The 18012-nt window shown below is 42.7% G+C and overlaps 1 protein-coding gene across 10 annotated transcripts in view; it reads right to left on the bottom strand.

Moving 5' to 3' along the window:
* Cd47 (Cd47 molecule) overlaps window positions 1-18012 on the bottom strand; it is a 63948-nt gene that overhangs the window by 9538 nt on the left and 36398 nt on the right. For 6 of the 10 annotated variants that reach the window (XM_006248267.4, XM_006248266.5, XM_006248264.3 and 3 more), the window contains 4 exons: window positions 11035-11142; window positions 9901-9993; window positions 8889-8981; window positions 7180-7272 (listed from right to left, as the gene is read on the bottom strand). In XM_006248267.4, the coding sequence (XP_006248329.1) occupies window positions 7180-7272; window positions 8889-8981; window positions 9901-9993; window positions 11035-11142 (387 nt within the window). Of the gene's footprint in view, window positions 1-5459; window positions 5505-7179; window positions 7273-8888; window positions 8982-9900; window positions 9994-11034; window positions 11143-18012 lie in introns of all 10 variants that reach the window. The other 4 variants (XR_010055945.1, XR_010055946.1, XM_063270440.1 and 1 more) reach the window with 1 other exon arrangement.

The raw sequence follows: 18012 nt of genomic DNA on the forward strand, positions 1-18012 counted from the left end.
TTCTGCTACACACATTCTAACCACGAACCCAATGCAACACACTTGCCTACAGTATACCTAAACAAGAATGGGCCTTTCAGGATCCAGGCTCTGATGGGGAGGAACCCAAGGGGCCTGGGTCCCTACCATCAAAGGAATGGCCAATGATCGGTTCTGAGCACTGGAGAGGCATTCCCTCAGTTGAATAAATACTCATGAACCTGTCAGGCTCCAGCAGACAGTTCCAAACTCATGGTCACATAGATGGTCCTGGTTAAACCAACTGGGTCTTAGAACGAGAGTAACTCATGAATACAGCAAAGAGATTTGCAGGGAGGAGAGTGGGTTGCTGGGGTGCTGAGGAAAAGGGTGTGTGGAGAGTGACAGTAATCGGAATGTATTATATGTGTGTGTGTGTGTGTGTGTGTGTGCCCAAAAATGTCGAAGGGCATATTCAGTGACAAAAGACTGAGAAAGCACGGTAGCGTGAGCACAAATTCAAAAGTAGAAAAAACTGTGTTTAATTAAGAGTCACGTGGGGAAGCCAGATGTGTGCTGCTCTCAACCTTGCTCAGAGAGGTTTCTGTTTGTAGTTGTTTGTTAGTGGTGAATGCTACTGTCAGGAGCCAAAGTGCCAAGAGCCAGGGACTAGATGCTCAGCCATAGATGGACCCTCTATCTCCATCCATGGCCCAGTGAACATCTCAGAAGACTGAAGAGAAAGCTGGAGGGTGGAGAGGAGAGCTAAGAAACGCTGCCTTCTGGACACGAAGTCACTCACAGACACACCCAACTCACAGCAGATGCAGTTGTTTACACAAGAACTGTACAAGATCTGGCCAACCAAAATTCCAGCACAGTTGGGGAGGGCTCCATCTCTAGATAAAGAGCTCTTGGCAGGTGATGGCTGATGAGGGAGAGAGAGATCAGTTTTCTCTGGGGAGGTGGCTCCATTAATTGGACTCTGGAGACTATCATTATCATCATTATGATTATTGGCAAAAATACTGCCTATGCACATGTGGTCAGCATTAATTGGACTCAGGAGACTATCAGTTATTATTATTATTATTATTATTATTATTATTATTATTTTAAGTGATAAAAAAAGACATGGAGTCAGGAGGAAAATGAGTTAATGGATCCCAGGGAGAGTTGGAGGTAAATAGTTTGGGGTCAACACATATTGTATACATATACAAGCATTTCAAAGGGTAAATAAAAACCAATAACCATAATTTTTATAAAATTTGGAGTCATTGTTTTATGTTTATTACAATTATATGTACACACACACACACACACACACACACACACACACACACACAGAGTTTAAATGAAGCCGTGCTACTTGGGGTGACAATACTTCTCCCAAAAGCAATAGACCATGTACCAAAACCCCACTATGAGGCACGAGAAACCTTTGTAGCTGTTGATCAGGGGAGTTCCAGGACTCCCCAAACAATGTAGCCTATTGCCATGGTCCTTGGTTACCCCCCTCAAAATGGAAGGGGTATTCTTTTCTATTCTTGAACACACTTTGGACACAGGACTTGGAGGAATAAAGCTAGATCAATCTGGAAGTGTCTTTTTTAAAGACTCGATCTCAGGGTACAGAAAGGAGCTCTGAGAGCTGCCAAGGCAGCAAAGCGAACAACGTTCCTGCCTAGCTGTAAGAGTCACCGATCCTGGGGTTGGGGATTTAGCTCAGTGGTAGAGCGCTTGCCTAGCAAGTGCAAGGCCCTGAGTTCGGTCCCCAGCTCCAAAAAAAAAAAAAAGAAAAAAAAAAAAAAGAGTCACGGATCCTAGGAAGGACTGTAACAGCAAGGTACACCCAGAGGCACGATCAGTGCACGTCTACACTGAGGGTAGCTAGCAGCTGTCTAATTAGACGTAAGGACTGATCAACAAGAGGGAATTCATACTGGACATGGCTAATCCTAGCCAACTACCTGTGGCTGGAGAGCCCAAGGACCCAGAAGAGAACCTACTGTTGCTTCTTCACCTAAAGCGGACCTGTGTTCTAAAAGCTTATCCTTATACTCACAGATGGGTGTAGTTCCCACTTTCTTTCTGAAGCAAATGGAGATGATCACAGAAACAACTGGTCAATATGCAGAAGACAACTGACCGTTGGGGCGCCTAACCAAAACTGATTAAGCTACAAAATAATCCCTATGCCTACAGTTTGCGTATAGCTTAGCAACGTTACAGAAGAGGGGGGCGGGAAGCCTGTTAAAACCAATTGACCAGGATGCGTGCTGCAGCACTGTGTGATGTACACGACTCCTCTAGAGTGCCTTTTGTGGTAGGGAAGCTGCCCCCATGACATCTCAACACTAATGACAGCGCCGGTTGTCATGATAATGTGGGTGGGGGAAATCTCACAAGGTCCCGCCCCTCAATGAAGAGTTGCAGGCAACTTATGACTACTGAGAGGAGGATCAGTCAGTCTTCTCTGGGGATGAACCTCCTGTAGATGACTGAATCCCAAGGACTCAGTCACAGACACATATGTGTGGGCAACCCTAAATGAACTCAGCAGGTTGTGCTTACAAATTTGCATATATATATGTGTGTGTGTGTGTGTGTGTGTGTGTGTATATATATATATATATATATATATATATATATATATATATATATAATGAGGCCATGAATTTGAGGCAGTGCACCAAAAGAGGAGAGGCAGGGCAGAAATGATATAAATACAGTATTCATATAAAATAAGAGTATTATTTAAAGAGAGAGGGCAATGCATCCTAAAGATAACTCCTTGGCTTTTGGTGGTCTGCACTGCTAAAATTATACCACTAAAACGTTCTGATCTGAGGATGACTAAATAGCAATTAATCTTCCCTACTGGTGTCTTTGAGAATTAAATCAATTGAAACTTCTTTTTCTTCAAAAAAAAAATCACTGGTAACTGCAAGATTTCAGAGTATCAATTTTCCTCAAGAAATTTGTTGATGTAAGAAGGTCCATTGAATTAAAGCTCACTATTTAGAAAAGAATGAGGAAGCAAACCACCCCACACACGACAACAGTGTTTGACTCTGATAAATATATAAATATTTCAGCAGAGATTCTCTCCAGGCTGTTCCAACTTTATTCACTGACCACTAGTGATGGGTGTATCCTGGGACAAACACACGGCGTATTACTGCCCAGTCCTACACTTTGTATTATACATACGCCTGACTACTAAAAGTGAAATATAAATTAAATTTTGAAAAATAAAATAGGGACCTAATGGTGAGGGTGAGAGAGTTACTAATGACTGTAGGGTCGGATGCCAGGGACCAAAAAGGACAGCAGAGCAAACCAATGCTGGTTGTTGAGAGCAATGAGATGGTTCAGGTGTGCTGTGTCCTACCAACACCTAAGCCACATGATGTCCTATCCTGTGAAGCCAGTTATGCACCGGGCCACAGGAGCTCTGTGTGTCTCTGAGAGCCACGGATGGCTTTAAATGAGTGACCTTCATTGTGGTGGCGCTCTGGGAGGGTTTGTTTCTCAAATCCAAGCAAAAAGGCGACCTCTATTCAAAGTGGTAGAGAGTGAAGTAAGGGGAGGGATACCACACCCAGCAGGCTCCCCAGTGAACTAAGCTGAGTTAGAACACGGTGACCATCAAGACACTGTCTCCACAACGCTCCTCAAGAACCATGCCCTACATGTAAGTTTTGTAAAGCAAGGGAGCTATCTAAATTTTTGATTGGTGATACAAAGTGTTCTTGTGTAGCGGTTTCCTCTGAGATTAAAACCGCCTTAGGCATAAGGAGTGGGAAAAAAAATGCTCCTGGAAGCCCTTGAAACTGACCAGATTCACTGAGCTCGTCCCTCTCCCAGTTTATAGTCACTCTCAGACAAGATGTGCGGCCTAGAAGAGACTCAGACCAGACAAGCGGCCTAGAAAAACAGATCATCTGAGCTGCCTGGAAGAAGCTCAGAGCAACTGTACTGTCTGCATGGGACACCCCAACCTGCTGAGCTGCCTGAAGGCTGGGTAGGGTTCTAGTTTTCACCGGCCTTTTGCCACCCATGCTAGAGTGGGCTTTTGGTAATGCCAGTGCTCCTGTAAGTAACCCCAATAGAACTCACTGGATCCCCAAGTTGGATTTTGGGGTTATCCGTGTGCTTTGACCTGTCACTGTTTTCCTATATGGGAAATCTTTTCATCTCCTCAGGAATACTGCATACAACAAGGGTCTGAGATAACATTTCAGAGTTATATTCATGTTCATAAATGTATTCACCGTAAGTGATTCTAGGGGGCGCTGTGTTGTGCTAGCCTCCTCTCCACTAGCAGTAGATGGCTGCTAAGTTCCCCCTTTCAAGCTAATGTGGCCAGCTCATTCTGAAACAGAACTATAGGAACAGCGGCTATGAGGGTCACTAGTCAGTCACCATCCTGAGGTGTTACAGAACTAAGTGTACGGGAGTTAAGTTTACCTGGGTTAATTCTCTCTGATGGTGATATAAGCCATGTGATAAACAAAGGGCGTGATTGGTCTGTTGCTATCATGTGTCCTGAGCCTGGGCTTCCATAGTCAACTTTTTTTGTTTCTTCCGAACTCAAAACTCCAAAGCTTTAAGCATTCCACACGTGCTTACTTACAGTCTTGCAATGACTCCTGGTATATGTTGCTCTCACTCTACAATACCTGACTACACTCCATAAATGTGTTTTCAGGCTTTCGACTTCTCGGGAACAATTTTTCTAGTGATTTATAGACGGCTTGCAAACACGGACAAGAAAAGCTGTGTGAATAATTACACACACAGTCTATGCGTGCTTCTGGATCGTCTCAGAGAACCTGAGACGCTGTGGCAGAACGCAGTCCTGACTCCCAGCAGAGCCGCTGTGCCTTGCCCTTGCACGGCACCAAGCAGTAAAGGCTTTAAAAACAAACCACCCCTGTGCCACACAGAGAATGACTCCAGTTGCCCTGTGCAGGAACAAGCGCTGCTACAGTGAGTACAGTTAGCTTCTGTTAATCTTCCCTATGTGCTCGGATTAAGTTATAATTTTCTGACTTCATACAATTAAAATCCCTCTCCTAAGAAAAAAAAGCGTAATACAATTCAAAAATTATACTTTGCTATGTAGAAAGCAAACGTTAAAATCATTATCCCTTAAAATTGCAATTAAGGCTACAAATTTAAACTCAGAAATAATGAAAAGCATAGAAGTTGTGATTACCCCAGGGATATTGACTAACTTTTAGAAAGAGAACGTTTTCAAACAAAGTTTCTGTAAATTTTATTGCATTTAAATCAGAAGTCACCCATTTCTACAAAGGCGTCTGCAGTGAGCAGGACTTATTTTGGAAGCACGGCTTTCCCTCTCTGATAAGAATGCTCAAATTTGCAACCTTAATGCTATGGATGTTTAGATTTAAGCAGTCAGAACACATAAGCCCGACACATTCATTGTCCTAGTCTACCACCATTTCTCAAGAGCAGTCGTCCTGTACCTTTTCTTCTTGCCTTTCAACTGACCGAAGGTGTCTCTCTCCACTCTGGTGTCAGACAAGTGGACGTGAAAAGTTAATTTAGGATAGGCTCAATAAAACCGTACTACATTCTTATATTACATATAGTCTATTTATCTAGCAAATCATCATAAAAACACCTCGGGTACTTTGATTTCGCTTTCACTCCGCTTGAATGTAACTCGGTACCATGGACAATGACTGTGGCTTTATGAGCGTCACAGAGATATAAGCCATGGAGGAAGTTCGAGATCAGAGGCAGAAGGCAGCCACTGGACCAATGGCAGTGCTCGTGGTAGGTATACAGAACAGAACTCTTGATGGGGACAAAAGGATGCATTCCAGATACAGAGGGAAAAGTTAAGAGCTGAGAGCTGACCGTCAGCCAGAGACACCTAAGCCCACTGCATCGGAGCTGTGTGAATACTACAGGTCACACACTGTTCTTAGCATTCATGGGAGCAACGAAATCAGCGGTGTCAGCTCCCAAGTCCAGACACAGGCTGATTGGAAGACTAACAAAAATAGAACATGCATCCGAATTCAAGGCAACGGAGTCAGCTCTGGGACACCAGCCGGCTACAGATGTCTTAGCTATGCTTTATGTGGTACAAAGTCAGGAAAACTCCGTAAGGAGCAACTAATACTTATGAACACACAAGCTAAAGGCAGCTGGACTTTGGAGATGTTTACATAATGACATTAAAGAGAAAAGAATATATATATATATACACATGTTTATTTATTTATATGTATAAATAAATAATAGATCAAATTTCATGATCAGAGATTAAGAAATAAAGTTCAGAAATAAAGGTGAAAAACTTTTTGAAAATCTTATGAAATACTATGAAAAATTTGCTAACCATCCTATTTGACTTCTTGTACTCATTTTTAGAAGAAGTTCTTCTAAGTGCACATTGGAAATACTGATTTGTTTCAATGACATAACTTTTGGGTTTCTTCTTCCATGATGAAGAGTGTGCTAGGTTTCATAAAAATAACAAACTACTCCTTTTAAGGGAGAGTCATAAATCTCACGGCTGGGGTCAGGTGTGGCTTAGGCAAGGACCCACTAAAAGCACTCACCTATGTCTATACATGTTCATAATAAGAATGCAGAGACCCCATATTTGAGATTGACAGTTTAAGCACCAAATGGTGAACCCAAGTCCACGCTTTCTAAAAGCTGGTGTTAAAGGCAGTAAAATCTTGAGTTTAAAGGTCTCTTTTAATATACTGGGTTTTTCACTAGAAACGTTTTAAAGAAGTGCACTAGATGACAGGCTTTAATTTTCAGTTCCTCTCTCTGGAGGGGTGTCTGTGTATGCAAGCAGTGTATATACAAAGACCAAAGGGGCAAAGGACTCCCCAAGAGGAACCTGAGACATGAATGGACCTTTCATACTAATTAACTTGGAGCCTCCAAAGGTATCTTCTTACGCTTATAAAAACCTTTCTATCTCCTAACACGCCGAGCCATTTTCTTTCTTAGTTTGTAACTAAAACTGCATAAATCCGCCTGGCTTCTCCCTCTTTAACTGGATATATTTTTGTATATATTTTGTATATATATTGTATATTTTTTTTTCAATTTTGGAGACATCAAGAGATTTCTACCCTCAGCTGGAGGGATGCACTAAATTCATTTTCCAAATATCTGAAACGCTTTGCGGAGGCTTAAAAAGTAAGATTAACTTACCGACAAACTTCATATAAACTAGTCCAAGTAATTCTGCTAGAGCTATGATTCCCAAACCTGAAATCAAAAGGGGGCCGTGCACTGGTTCACAAGCTGCAGAAACAAATGAAATATTGTTAGAAATGCATATAAAATGCATGTAAAGAAATCTCGATTCAGAGCAATCAACAATAACTAATAAGATCAAGTATTTTTTTTTCTTTAGGTGTGGTAGATTCCCGACTCCAGACTTACATACTTGGCCAACAGTACTGCCACTGAGCTACACCCCAGCAACGCCAGCAGCAAGGACACTGTGTTTTAGTCTCGTGGCCAGTAAAACCTTTATCTACATGCACAACGGTATACAAATGCCTTTATTACTAGCTCACCAAAGTAGATTAATTATTAATAGGGAAAAGGCATTTTTAACATAATGTATTCTTACTGTACCAAGATTAGTGAAAAATCAAGTCAAGGTAAAGAGAAGGAAAAGTCAAAGGCGCCATTCAAGTAAGAGCCTGGTTATTTGACAAGTTTTCCCACAGATACAGGCGCATAGCTGGCTGAGAGCAGTCATCTCATAAGCTATATATAGGCAGGATTCTTGTAGAGTTGGGAAAAATACTATTTGTACTGGTGTGTGTGTGTGTGTGTGTGTGTGTGTGTGTGTGTGTGTGTCCCTGTGTGTATGGGGTGGGAGGTGTTGAAAAAGAAACACTGAAAATTCCAAATGCTGAAAAACATGTGGAGAAGCAAAATATCCCTCCCTGATGGTGTCACCAAACTGAGTTTGCCAGTTTACTACAAAAATTAACTGTACCTTACCATACAATGCAAAAATTACAGCCCTTGGTACTTCGCCAACTAGAGCTGAAAATTTATGTCCACAAAAACACATGCTCATTGATGTTTACAGTAGCTTTATTCATCTGTCATAAAAAGAGGAAAGCGACCAGGATGGCCCCTCAGTAGGTGAATGCAAAATACTAAACACATTATGGCAACAATATTTTCCAGCACTAATGAGCTATTAAGCTATAAAAAGACATGGAGGAAACTTGAGATTTATATTTGAAAATGAAGGCATGGAAAGGCACACACATAACCTCCGTATTGTGTGTAGACAAGATCTGTACCTTCCTTACAAGTAAAAATCTGGCTCTAAGGCGTTTTGAAAAACACAAAACTACGTGGAAAGTTAAAAAGATCAGTGGTGTCGGGAATCAGAGGTCAGGGGGAGGGACACGTGGACAAGAATAACATGGGGGGCAGGTTATTCCAGGTGAGATCACAACGGGCAGCATACATGTCCCTGCACATCTGTCACAGCCACAGACTGTACTGTACAACACTAGTTACCAAGCACCGCATAAGCTACTAATGTGAGGTGGGAATGATTGTCTCTATGTTGGTTCAGCCACTGCACCAGTGGGAAATGCTTAGGGAAGCTGTGTGTCTATGGGGAATAGAAAAAGGGGGGTGTACATGGTAACTCTGTACTTTCCACTGGGTTTTTCTATGAACCCACAAGTATTCTAACAGAAAATTCCACTGAGTTAAAAGAAGAAGAAGAAAGGAAGAGGAGGAGGAGGAAGAAGAGGAAGAGGTGGAGGAGAGGAGGAGGAGGAAGAGGAGGAGGAGGAGGAGGAGGAGGAGGAGAGAAAGTAAGAGCTCTAACTTAACTGAAACTCAGCTTCAGTTCAGAAACACAGAAGAGTGTGACTCACCCATGATGCAGAGACACATCCCGACCACAGCAAGGACATAGCCCAGCACTTGAGTGATCAATATGGCAATGGTGAAAGAGGTCATTCCAAAAGCTGGGGGAGGAAAAGGGCACAGCAGAAATGTGTTGAGATTCTGATGTTGCAATCAGTCCTGTGGCCGTTCGACTCACTCAGAGCTGGGCTGCAGTCCCTCGCCAGATGACGTGTTTCCCAGCTAACCTTCGCATGGGGATGTCAGCCCCAGACTCACACAATCTGCAAGCTTTTACTGTCTGGCATCTATCTGGGAGGAACTGGCGGTTTTTACTAAAATCCTGAAGCAATGTTGTTACATTTATAAGTTGCGCGGTATGAATGGCTTGTTATGCGTGGCTTCTACACATGCACACAACTGTTCCTGGGGGAGAGTACAAAACCTAGCACGCAGACATAACCTCTATACTCTATGGGGGGACAAGATCTGTGCCTTTCTAATGAACCTTTAAATGCAGCCTAGGGATTCGGTGCTCAATGAGACTCTTTAACAGTAACAAAAATATGACCTTGACTTATTTTTAAATGCACAAAAATAATATCGACTACAGTTAGAACAGCTACACAATTCAGTGTTACCAATGTTTCTGAAATCTGTGACTTATAATCCCACCTCACAGAACCAGTCTTTCTACTGCAAAGGTTTGCTAAAAGAGGGGGAAAAAAAAAGAGTGCTTCTAATAGTGACTTCCAGCTACAAAAATCCCCCAAAATTAGAACCTGCAATAGCTGTTAAAAATTATACACCATACTTCAAAATTATACTGAGGTCATCAAATATGTAAGAAAACTGCTTTCTACAAAATGATTTTTGAGAAGACCTAGCAACCTTAATTCATGGGAAATGTCACTAAGAGTACAAGGGACAATGGAATAACACAGCCTTTACCGAACTGTTAAACCATGAGAGAATGTTTTTACCAAGTATTTTTTTTTTAAGGAAAAAGGCAAAAATCAGATGGTAAGAGCAAAGACTCACCTGTCATAAACACATTGTACTGAAGCAGTATTAATATTCCTGTGGAGATTACAATGAGGCCAAGACCAGAAGCGTTCTTCACGGGCTTCTCTCCTGTTAGTCAATACATGTATTTAAGCTGTTTAATCTTACATACTTCTTCGTGAAGTTATATGCTTATTCTAGTAAATGTTTTAATCTCAGTGCTACCTTATTAAGCCGTTCACGGCTTAAAATGTCCTCCTCGAGTCCATACAAAGTAATTACTTCTTATTCTGTCATTTAAGGCCAAACTAAAGGATTCGTGTCTTAACATGCTGAGTCTTTGTTTTTCACTCTTTAACTGCCTTACGTAATTCCAGATGATAAACTTGACCTCACCTTCCACCATCCATTCATTCTCAGTATTCAGCCTGCCCCCTCCCCCCACAAGCCAAACCAGCTGCTCTTTCACATGGTCTCCTAATTTCTTCACTTCCCAGGGCCCTCACCATACACATGCTGCCAAATCTGTTCCAAAGCCCCTCCTCCTGTGCCGCAGTGTCCCCAAGAGCTGGTGGTGGCGCGATAGGGTCTGCCATGGAGAGCCCCAGGCTTGGCTTTCCCTCCCGACTTCTCCCTGCTTCTATTTCCCACTCACACTTCCCCCTCTCAGCTGCAATGACTACTTCAGACAGGCACAGCTCCTGTTCATGCCCACATCCACATCTTAACCAGGGAGCTTTGCATCCACAGTGGATGAACAGAGGCTCTGGGTATATCCCACCTTCCTGTAGGAATAGGTAATCCGACCTCACGTGTCAGAACAAATTTGTGGTGGACAAAGAAGATCTGACCTGAATTGAGTGAGTGCCTGAATACCTAGTTAGTGTCCTTGCAGAGGCGATCAGGGAGGCGGGCCTCATATGGACCCAGAGGACACAGAGATCAATCAGCAGGAGGCAGTGATGGGGGCTACTCTACTAGCTAAGCACTGTCTGTAAACCAGAAGCTACAACAGCAATGACAAGTCTTCTCCCCCAGGGTCCCCAGAGGGGGAATCAGCCCTTGAGAGAAAGAACTCAGACCACATCACTTGCCACAACCTGTCACAGGGGCCCTAAAACCCAATCCATGCCCCCCTAGCATGCTGGCTCGCGTCAACTCACAGCTTACCCGGGATGAAAAGGATGGCGCCAACAACCACGATGAGTGTGAGCGCCAGCCCGGCAACCAGCAGCAGAATGATTCTCTTATTCGTATGGCTGGACTTGTATTTGAGTGCTTAAGGGAAAAACAAAGGGTTACATAAGTCAGTGGCAAGTGATGCCATTTCTGTAACACACAATGTGAGACGGAAACTAACAACTGTCGGTGAGTGGGAAAACTCTCCTTACCCCCAGCCTCCTATCCCCATGTATTTCTCTAAGTCATGGCCATGCGGATGTGGATGCTGAAGGGGGAGCTGACAGTTTATTCCCGGCACTTTATACAATCAAACTACATACAAAAGTCCTTCTAACCTGAAGCGTCATTAAGCCGTTGCACGCCCCCCCCCCAAGCAGTCGATCTGTGCATAGAATGTGGCAGCATACCTGGACTCTGCGTATTAGATGCCAATCAGAGTCCCCCTTCCCTACCCAGCAATCAGTGTGCTCCAAGACACTTTCAATTTTCCACCGAGGAGCAAAATCACCCCAAATCCAGAACACAGCAGAGCACACACAATGCTGGTAAGACTTAGCTACATAGAGAGAAAAACGGAGGAAACAAATGTCCTTTTTGAAAACTCAGTAAGACAACTGGAAAATCTAGGTAATGTAATTTTAAAATGAGAACAGAACAAGCAATAAACAAGTCATATCCGTGTAGAATCCCAACCAAGAAAAATCCACAAATGTCTACTAAGTTGCTGAAATGAAAACACTGCCAGGGTTCAAGAGTATCCATGAAGGGCATCACTGGTCCTGATGCAGGCTCAGTCTCAGGTGCCGTTTCCTTCGCTGAGACAAAATGTTTCAAACTGGTAGTCTCACCACATTTTCTTTTGTTCTCTATTAACCTTGTTGTTTCGTTAATGATTGAAGTTTTTCTTTTTCATTAAAAAAAGGAAGGACCCACACCCTCGGATCCCGGCCCGCAGCAGCTCTCTGCTCCCAAACCCCGTGGGAGAGAGACCTCACCGCCTGGTCAGGTGGGCACTCCTAAGGCTGCAGAGCAGAGGAGACCACCAACACTGCCCACCCCTGCCCACATCCCTGGCCCAAGAGGCAACTGTATAAGGCCTCTGGGTTCCCGTAGGGGAGGGCCCAGGAGCGGCAGGACCCCTGCCTGAGACACCGCCGGAACCTGAAGGAAACAGACCGGATAAACAGTTCTCTGCACCCAAATCCCGTGGGAGGGAGAGCTGAACCTTCAGAGAGGCGGGCGCGCCTGGGAGGCCAGAAGAGACTGCACTCTGCGCACGTCCAGACGCCAGAGGAAAACACCAAATGCCATCTGGAACCCTGGTGCATGGAGGCTCCCGGAAAGAGCGGCGCAGATCTTCCCAGTTGCTGCCGCCTCGGAGAGGACTTAGGCAGTACCCCACGAGCAAACTTGAGCCTTGGAACCACAGGAAGGACCAACTTGTCCCCTGCAAGAAACCTGCCTGGTGAACTCAAGACACAGGCCCACAGGAACAGCTGAAGACCTGTAGAGAGGAAAAACTACACGCCCGAAAGCAGAACACTCTGTCCCCATAACTGGCTGAAAGAAAACAGGAAAACAGGTCTACAGCACTCCTGACACACAGGCTTATAGGACAGTCTAGCCACTGTCAGAAATAGCAGAACAAAGTAACACTAGAGATAATCTGATGGCAAGAGGCAAGCGCAGGAACCCAAGCAATAGAAACCAAGACTACATGGCATCATCGGAGCCCAATTCTCCCACCAAAATAAACATGGAATATCCAAACACACCAGAAAAGCAAGATCTAGTTTCAAAATCGTATTTGATCATGATGCTGGAGGACTTCAAGAAAGACGTGGAGAACTCCCTTAGAGAACAAGTAGAAGCCTACAGAGAGGAATCGCAAAAATGCCTGAAAGAATTCCAGGAAAACATAAATAAACAAGTAGAAACCCATAGAGAGGAGACACAAAAATCCCTGAAAGAATTCCAGGAAAACACAATCAAACAGTTGAAGGAATTAAAAATGGAAATAGAAGCAATCAAGAAAGAACACATGGAAACAACCCTGGACATAGAAAATCAAAAGAAAAGACGAGGAGCTGTAGATACAAGCTTCACCAACAGAATACAAGAGATGGAAGAGAGAATCTCGGGAGCAGAAGATTCCATAGAAATCATTGACTCAACTGTCAAAGATAATGTAAAGCAGAAAAAGCTACTGGTCCGAAACATACAGGAAATCCAGGACTCAATGAGAAGATCAAACCTAAGGATAATAGGTATAGAAGAGAGTGAAGACTCCCAGCTCAAAGGACCAGTAAATATCTTCAACAAAATCATAGAAGAAAACTTCCCTAACCTAAAAAAAGAGATACCCATAGGCATACAAGAAGCCTACAGAACTCCAAATAGATTGGACCAGAAAAGAAACACCTCCTGTCACATAATAGTCAAAACACCAAACGCACAAAATAAAGAAAGAATATTAAAAGCAGTAAGGGAAAAAGGTCAAGTAACATATAAAGGCAGACCTATCAGAATCACACCAGACTTTTCGCCAGAAACTATGAAGGCCAGGAGATCCTGGACAGATGTCATACAGACCCTAAGAGAACACAAATGCCAGCCCAGGTTACTGTATCCTGCAAAACTCTCAATTAACATAGATGGAGAAACCAAGATATTCCATGACAAAACCAAATTTACACAATATCTTTCTACAAATCCAGCACTACAAAGGATAATAAAGGGTAAAGCCCAACATAAGGAGGCAAGCTATACCCTAGAAGAAGCAAGAAACTAGTCGTCTTGGCAACAAAACAAAGAGAAGAAAAGCACACAAACATAACCTCACATCCAAATATGAATATAACAGGAAGCAATAATCACTATTCCTTAATATCTCTCAACATCAATGGCCTCAACTCCCCAATAAAAAGACATAGATTAACAAACTGGATACGCAATGAGGACCCTGCATTCTGCTGCCTACAGGAAACACACCTCAGAGACAAAGACAGACACTACCTCAGAGTGAAAGGCTGGAAAACAACTTTCCAAGCAAATGGTCAGAAGAAGCAAGCTGGAGTAGCCATTCTAATATCAAATAAAATCAATTTTCAATTAAAAGTCATCAAAAAAGATAAGGAAGGACACTTCATATTCATCAAAGGAAAAATCCACCAAGATGAACTCTCAATCCTCATCTTCGGTTGGTTTATATACAAGTGTGCAATTTCTAGGCTTGAAAGTAAAATGATGCTATCTGGTGCTGGATAGAGGAGCCTTATTTTTTATTATGGCAGCTTGCTATTTTTGTAACATGGTGATTTGGTTGAACACAATAAAGTACAGTAGTAACTGAAAAAAAAAAGAAATTCATAGACAAATGGTTGGAACTGGAAAATATCATCCTGAGTGAGGTAACCCAATCACAGAAAAACACATGGTATGCACTCATTGATAAGTGGCTATTAGCCCAAATGCTTGAATTACCCTAGATGCATAGAACACATGAAACTCAAGATGGATGATCAAAATGTGAATGCTTCACTCCTTCTTTAAAAGGGGGAACAAGAATACCCTTGGCAGGGAATAGAGAGGCAAAGATTAAAACAGAGACAGAAGGAACACCCATTCAGAGTCTGCCCCACATGTGGCCCATACATATACAGCCACCCAATTAGACAAGATGGATGAAGCAATGAAGTGCAGGCTGACAGGAGCCGGATGTAGATCTCTCCTGAGAGACACAGCCAGAATACAGCAAATACAAAGGTGAATGCCAGCAGCAAACCACTGAACTGAGAATAGGACCCCCGTTGAAGGAATCAGAGAAAGGACTGGAAGAGCTTGAAGGGGCTTGATACCCCTTATGAACAACAATGCCAAACAACTAGAGCTTCCAGGGACTAAGCCACTACCTAAGGACTATACATGGACTGACTCTGGACTCTGACCTCATAGGTAGCAATGAATATTCTAGTAAGATCACCAGTGGAAGGGGAAGCCCTTGGTCCTGCTAAGACTGAACCCCCAGTGAATGTGATTGTTGGGGGGAGGGTGGCAATGGGGGAAGTGTGGGGAGGGGAACATAAAGAAGGGGAGGGGGAGGGATTAGGGGGATGTTTGCCCGGAAACCGATAAAGGGAATAACATTCGAAATGTAAATAAGAAATACTCAAGTTAATAAAAAAAAAAGGTACAAAAAAAAAAAAAAGGAAGGAAGGAAAGCCATTAAAGGTTACCAGAAATAAGACTGAGGCACAGAGAGCTGCAGGGTGAGAGATAACATGCTTCTGGTGCCGCCTGCAAAATGACATCCTGTTTGCTGGCAACCAAGGGGCTGTGACGGTTTGGATCAGAAATGTTCCTCACAGGCTCAGGCACTCGGTGTGCTGTTGGGAACGGTAATGCAACTTCTATGTCATGGAGCCTTGCTGGAGGAAACAGGTCGCTAAAAGCAGGCTTTAAGAGTTTATATATCCCCCTTTCTTCTCCCCCTCCCCCTCCCCCCTTTCCTCTCCCCACCCCCACCTGCTTTGTGTTTAAAACTGAAGATGTGGGCTCTCTGCTTCATGGCTGCCATATTTTTCTGCCATTATGATCTTTCCCTCTAGAACCATAAGTCAAGATAAATATCTCTTTCTTCTTTAAACTGTTTTTGCTCGTGACATTTTATCACAGCCACAGAAAGTTACTAATACAGTTGGGAATTGTTTTAAATGTTGTATTTGGTTTTAATTTTGTTTTACTGAAACGATGAACAGGTTAAATACAACAAAATCAGGAAAATACTTAACGACCGTAATAAAACTCTATCATGGAGACACCTAAGGACTTTTATGACTCTACTGTTGTAGTTCCTTTTCTGTTGTGATAAAACACACTCACGAAGAACGGCTGAGGAGAGGAAAGGGCTTACTGCAGCTTACTGATTACAGTCCGCCACTGAGGAGCATCAGGGAAGGAACTCACCCTGGAACTTGAACTAGAAACTAGGGAGCAACACTGCTTCCTGGCTCCTCCTGCTTGGCTGAATATCTTTTTTTTTCTTTTTTTTTCTTAGAGCTGAGGATCAAATCCAGGGCCTTGCACTTCCTAGGCAAGTGCTCTACCACTGAGCTAAATCCCCAACCCCATGACTTGTCTTATAAAGCTGAGGACCACATCTGTACAGGGAATTGGGCCGCCCACAGTGGGCTTGGCCCTCCTACATGAATTATCAATCAAGACAATTCACTACAGGCCAATCTGATCTAGGCATTCCCTCAACTGTCCCTTCTCAGGACTTTTGGCTGACAGGTAAAGCTAACTAGAGAGCCTCCCAGTCATTCTTTTGATTACAATCTCAGATCTAATCACTTTCAGAGGACACAGTGGTCCACAAATCTGAGTCACTGACACTCTTAGGAACCAGAGCACATCATGTGGCAAGATCCCTGGGCTTTGGTCGGGTCGGTTACGTCTATCTAGTCCTAAAGCTCACAAGATGACTGTTCAGTCCCACCCCTGCCTCCTCAGGGGTTTTCACAGCTTCCCCACTTTCAAAACTCAAGATACCAACTAGAAAGAAACTGAGTGTCTGGGTCACAAAAGACAAAGACCTACCTCAGAAAGGCAGAAACACATGTTTCCCTTCCCATCTAATTCAATATATATACTGCTCTCTAAATATAGCATGAAAACTCTGCAAAAGTCGCAACATAAAAGCTGTTTCAAATGCACCACAATCAGTCAAGCATTCATTAGCGACTCTTCCAGGTTAAATACAAAAACATGAGCAATTAAAATAAAGTAACAAGAATTTAGAATACAGTCTAGTTTCCTACAGAAACACTGGCTGGTATCATTCTTAGTAAAAATAAAAGTCTGAACAGCACATAAACTTCATCCCCTTTGGGCTTGGTAGGCAGAGTAAATAACGACAACAATAGCAAAAGTAAATTAATTAATTAATTAATTAATTAAAAAAACACTACGAAATATTACATCAAAGTCTTTCGGGTAATCTATGGTTGAATGTTGTGTTAGTTCTTGGTCACTGGTTCAACTACTATTTTCCAGGTTACCTAATTTTCTTAAATTAGGTATTTTATTAAATTAGCTATTGAAGCAAATATATTACTTGGTCCTAAGGAATCCCAGGCAATGAAGAACATTTGTGTTTCTTGAGCAAACATTCAGAGGGAGTCTTTGCTCACAAAGGCCACATTCAGCTGGTCCTCACAGCAGGGACGGAAGGCTACCTACTTAGCCGAGTTACTACAATGAGATCCCATAGAACCCAACAATCTCACGGGTTTCTGCTGTGATCTCTTCTTGTTGCTTAGCCAGTAGATTTATCCCTATTTATACAATTTATCGAGCCATTAAACACGACAGAGACGACATGGATTAAAGCAATTTACCCAACATTTAAGATAAAAATAATCTCAGTGTATTCTTCCTCCTCTTGTTTTCTTCCCTTTTTTTCCAAGACAGGGTTTCTTTGTGTTGCCCTGGCTGTCCTAGAACTCACTATATAGACCAAGTTGCCCTTACCTCACTGATATCTGCCAGTGTCTGCCTCCCAAGTGCTGGGATTAAAGGTGCATACCAATCCTAATTTAAAGTTTAATGTTTTCTTAACAGCAGGCTCCTATCGAACTTCCTAGTATAATTTTGTAGTGTAGCAGAATAATCCATGTGATTCCAACAATGTGTGTGCTTTTAAGATTTTCCCTCTGCCAAAACTCCTGAAATCAACGCTTAACATACATAAGAAATAACGGCATTTAAGGTCTTGCTTTGTTTCTGGAGACAGGGTCTCACTATGTAACCCTGGATGGCTTGGAACTCAATTTGCAGACCAGCCTGGGATTAAAGTATGTGCCACCATGCCTCGCCCAGAATTCTTATATATATATATATATATATATATATATATATATATATATATATATAGTATATATTTAGTATATATATTTAGTATATATA

The sequence above is a fragment of the Rattus norvegicus genome, chromosome 11 (genome assembly GCF_036323735.1).
Source record: "Rattus norvegicus strain BN/NHsdMcwi chromosome 11, GRCr8, whole genome shotgun sequence".
Classification (NCBI taxonomy): Eukaryota; Metazoa; Chordata; class Mammalia; order Rodentia; family Muridae; genus Rattus; species Rattus norvegicus.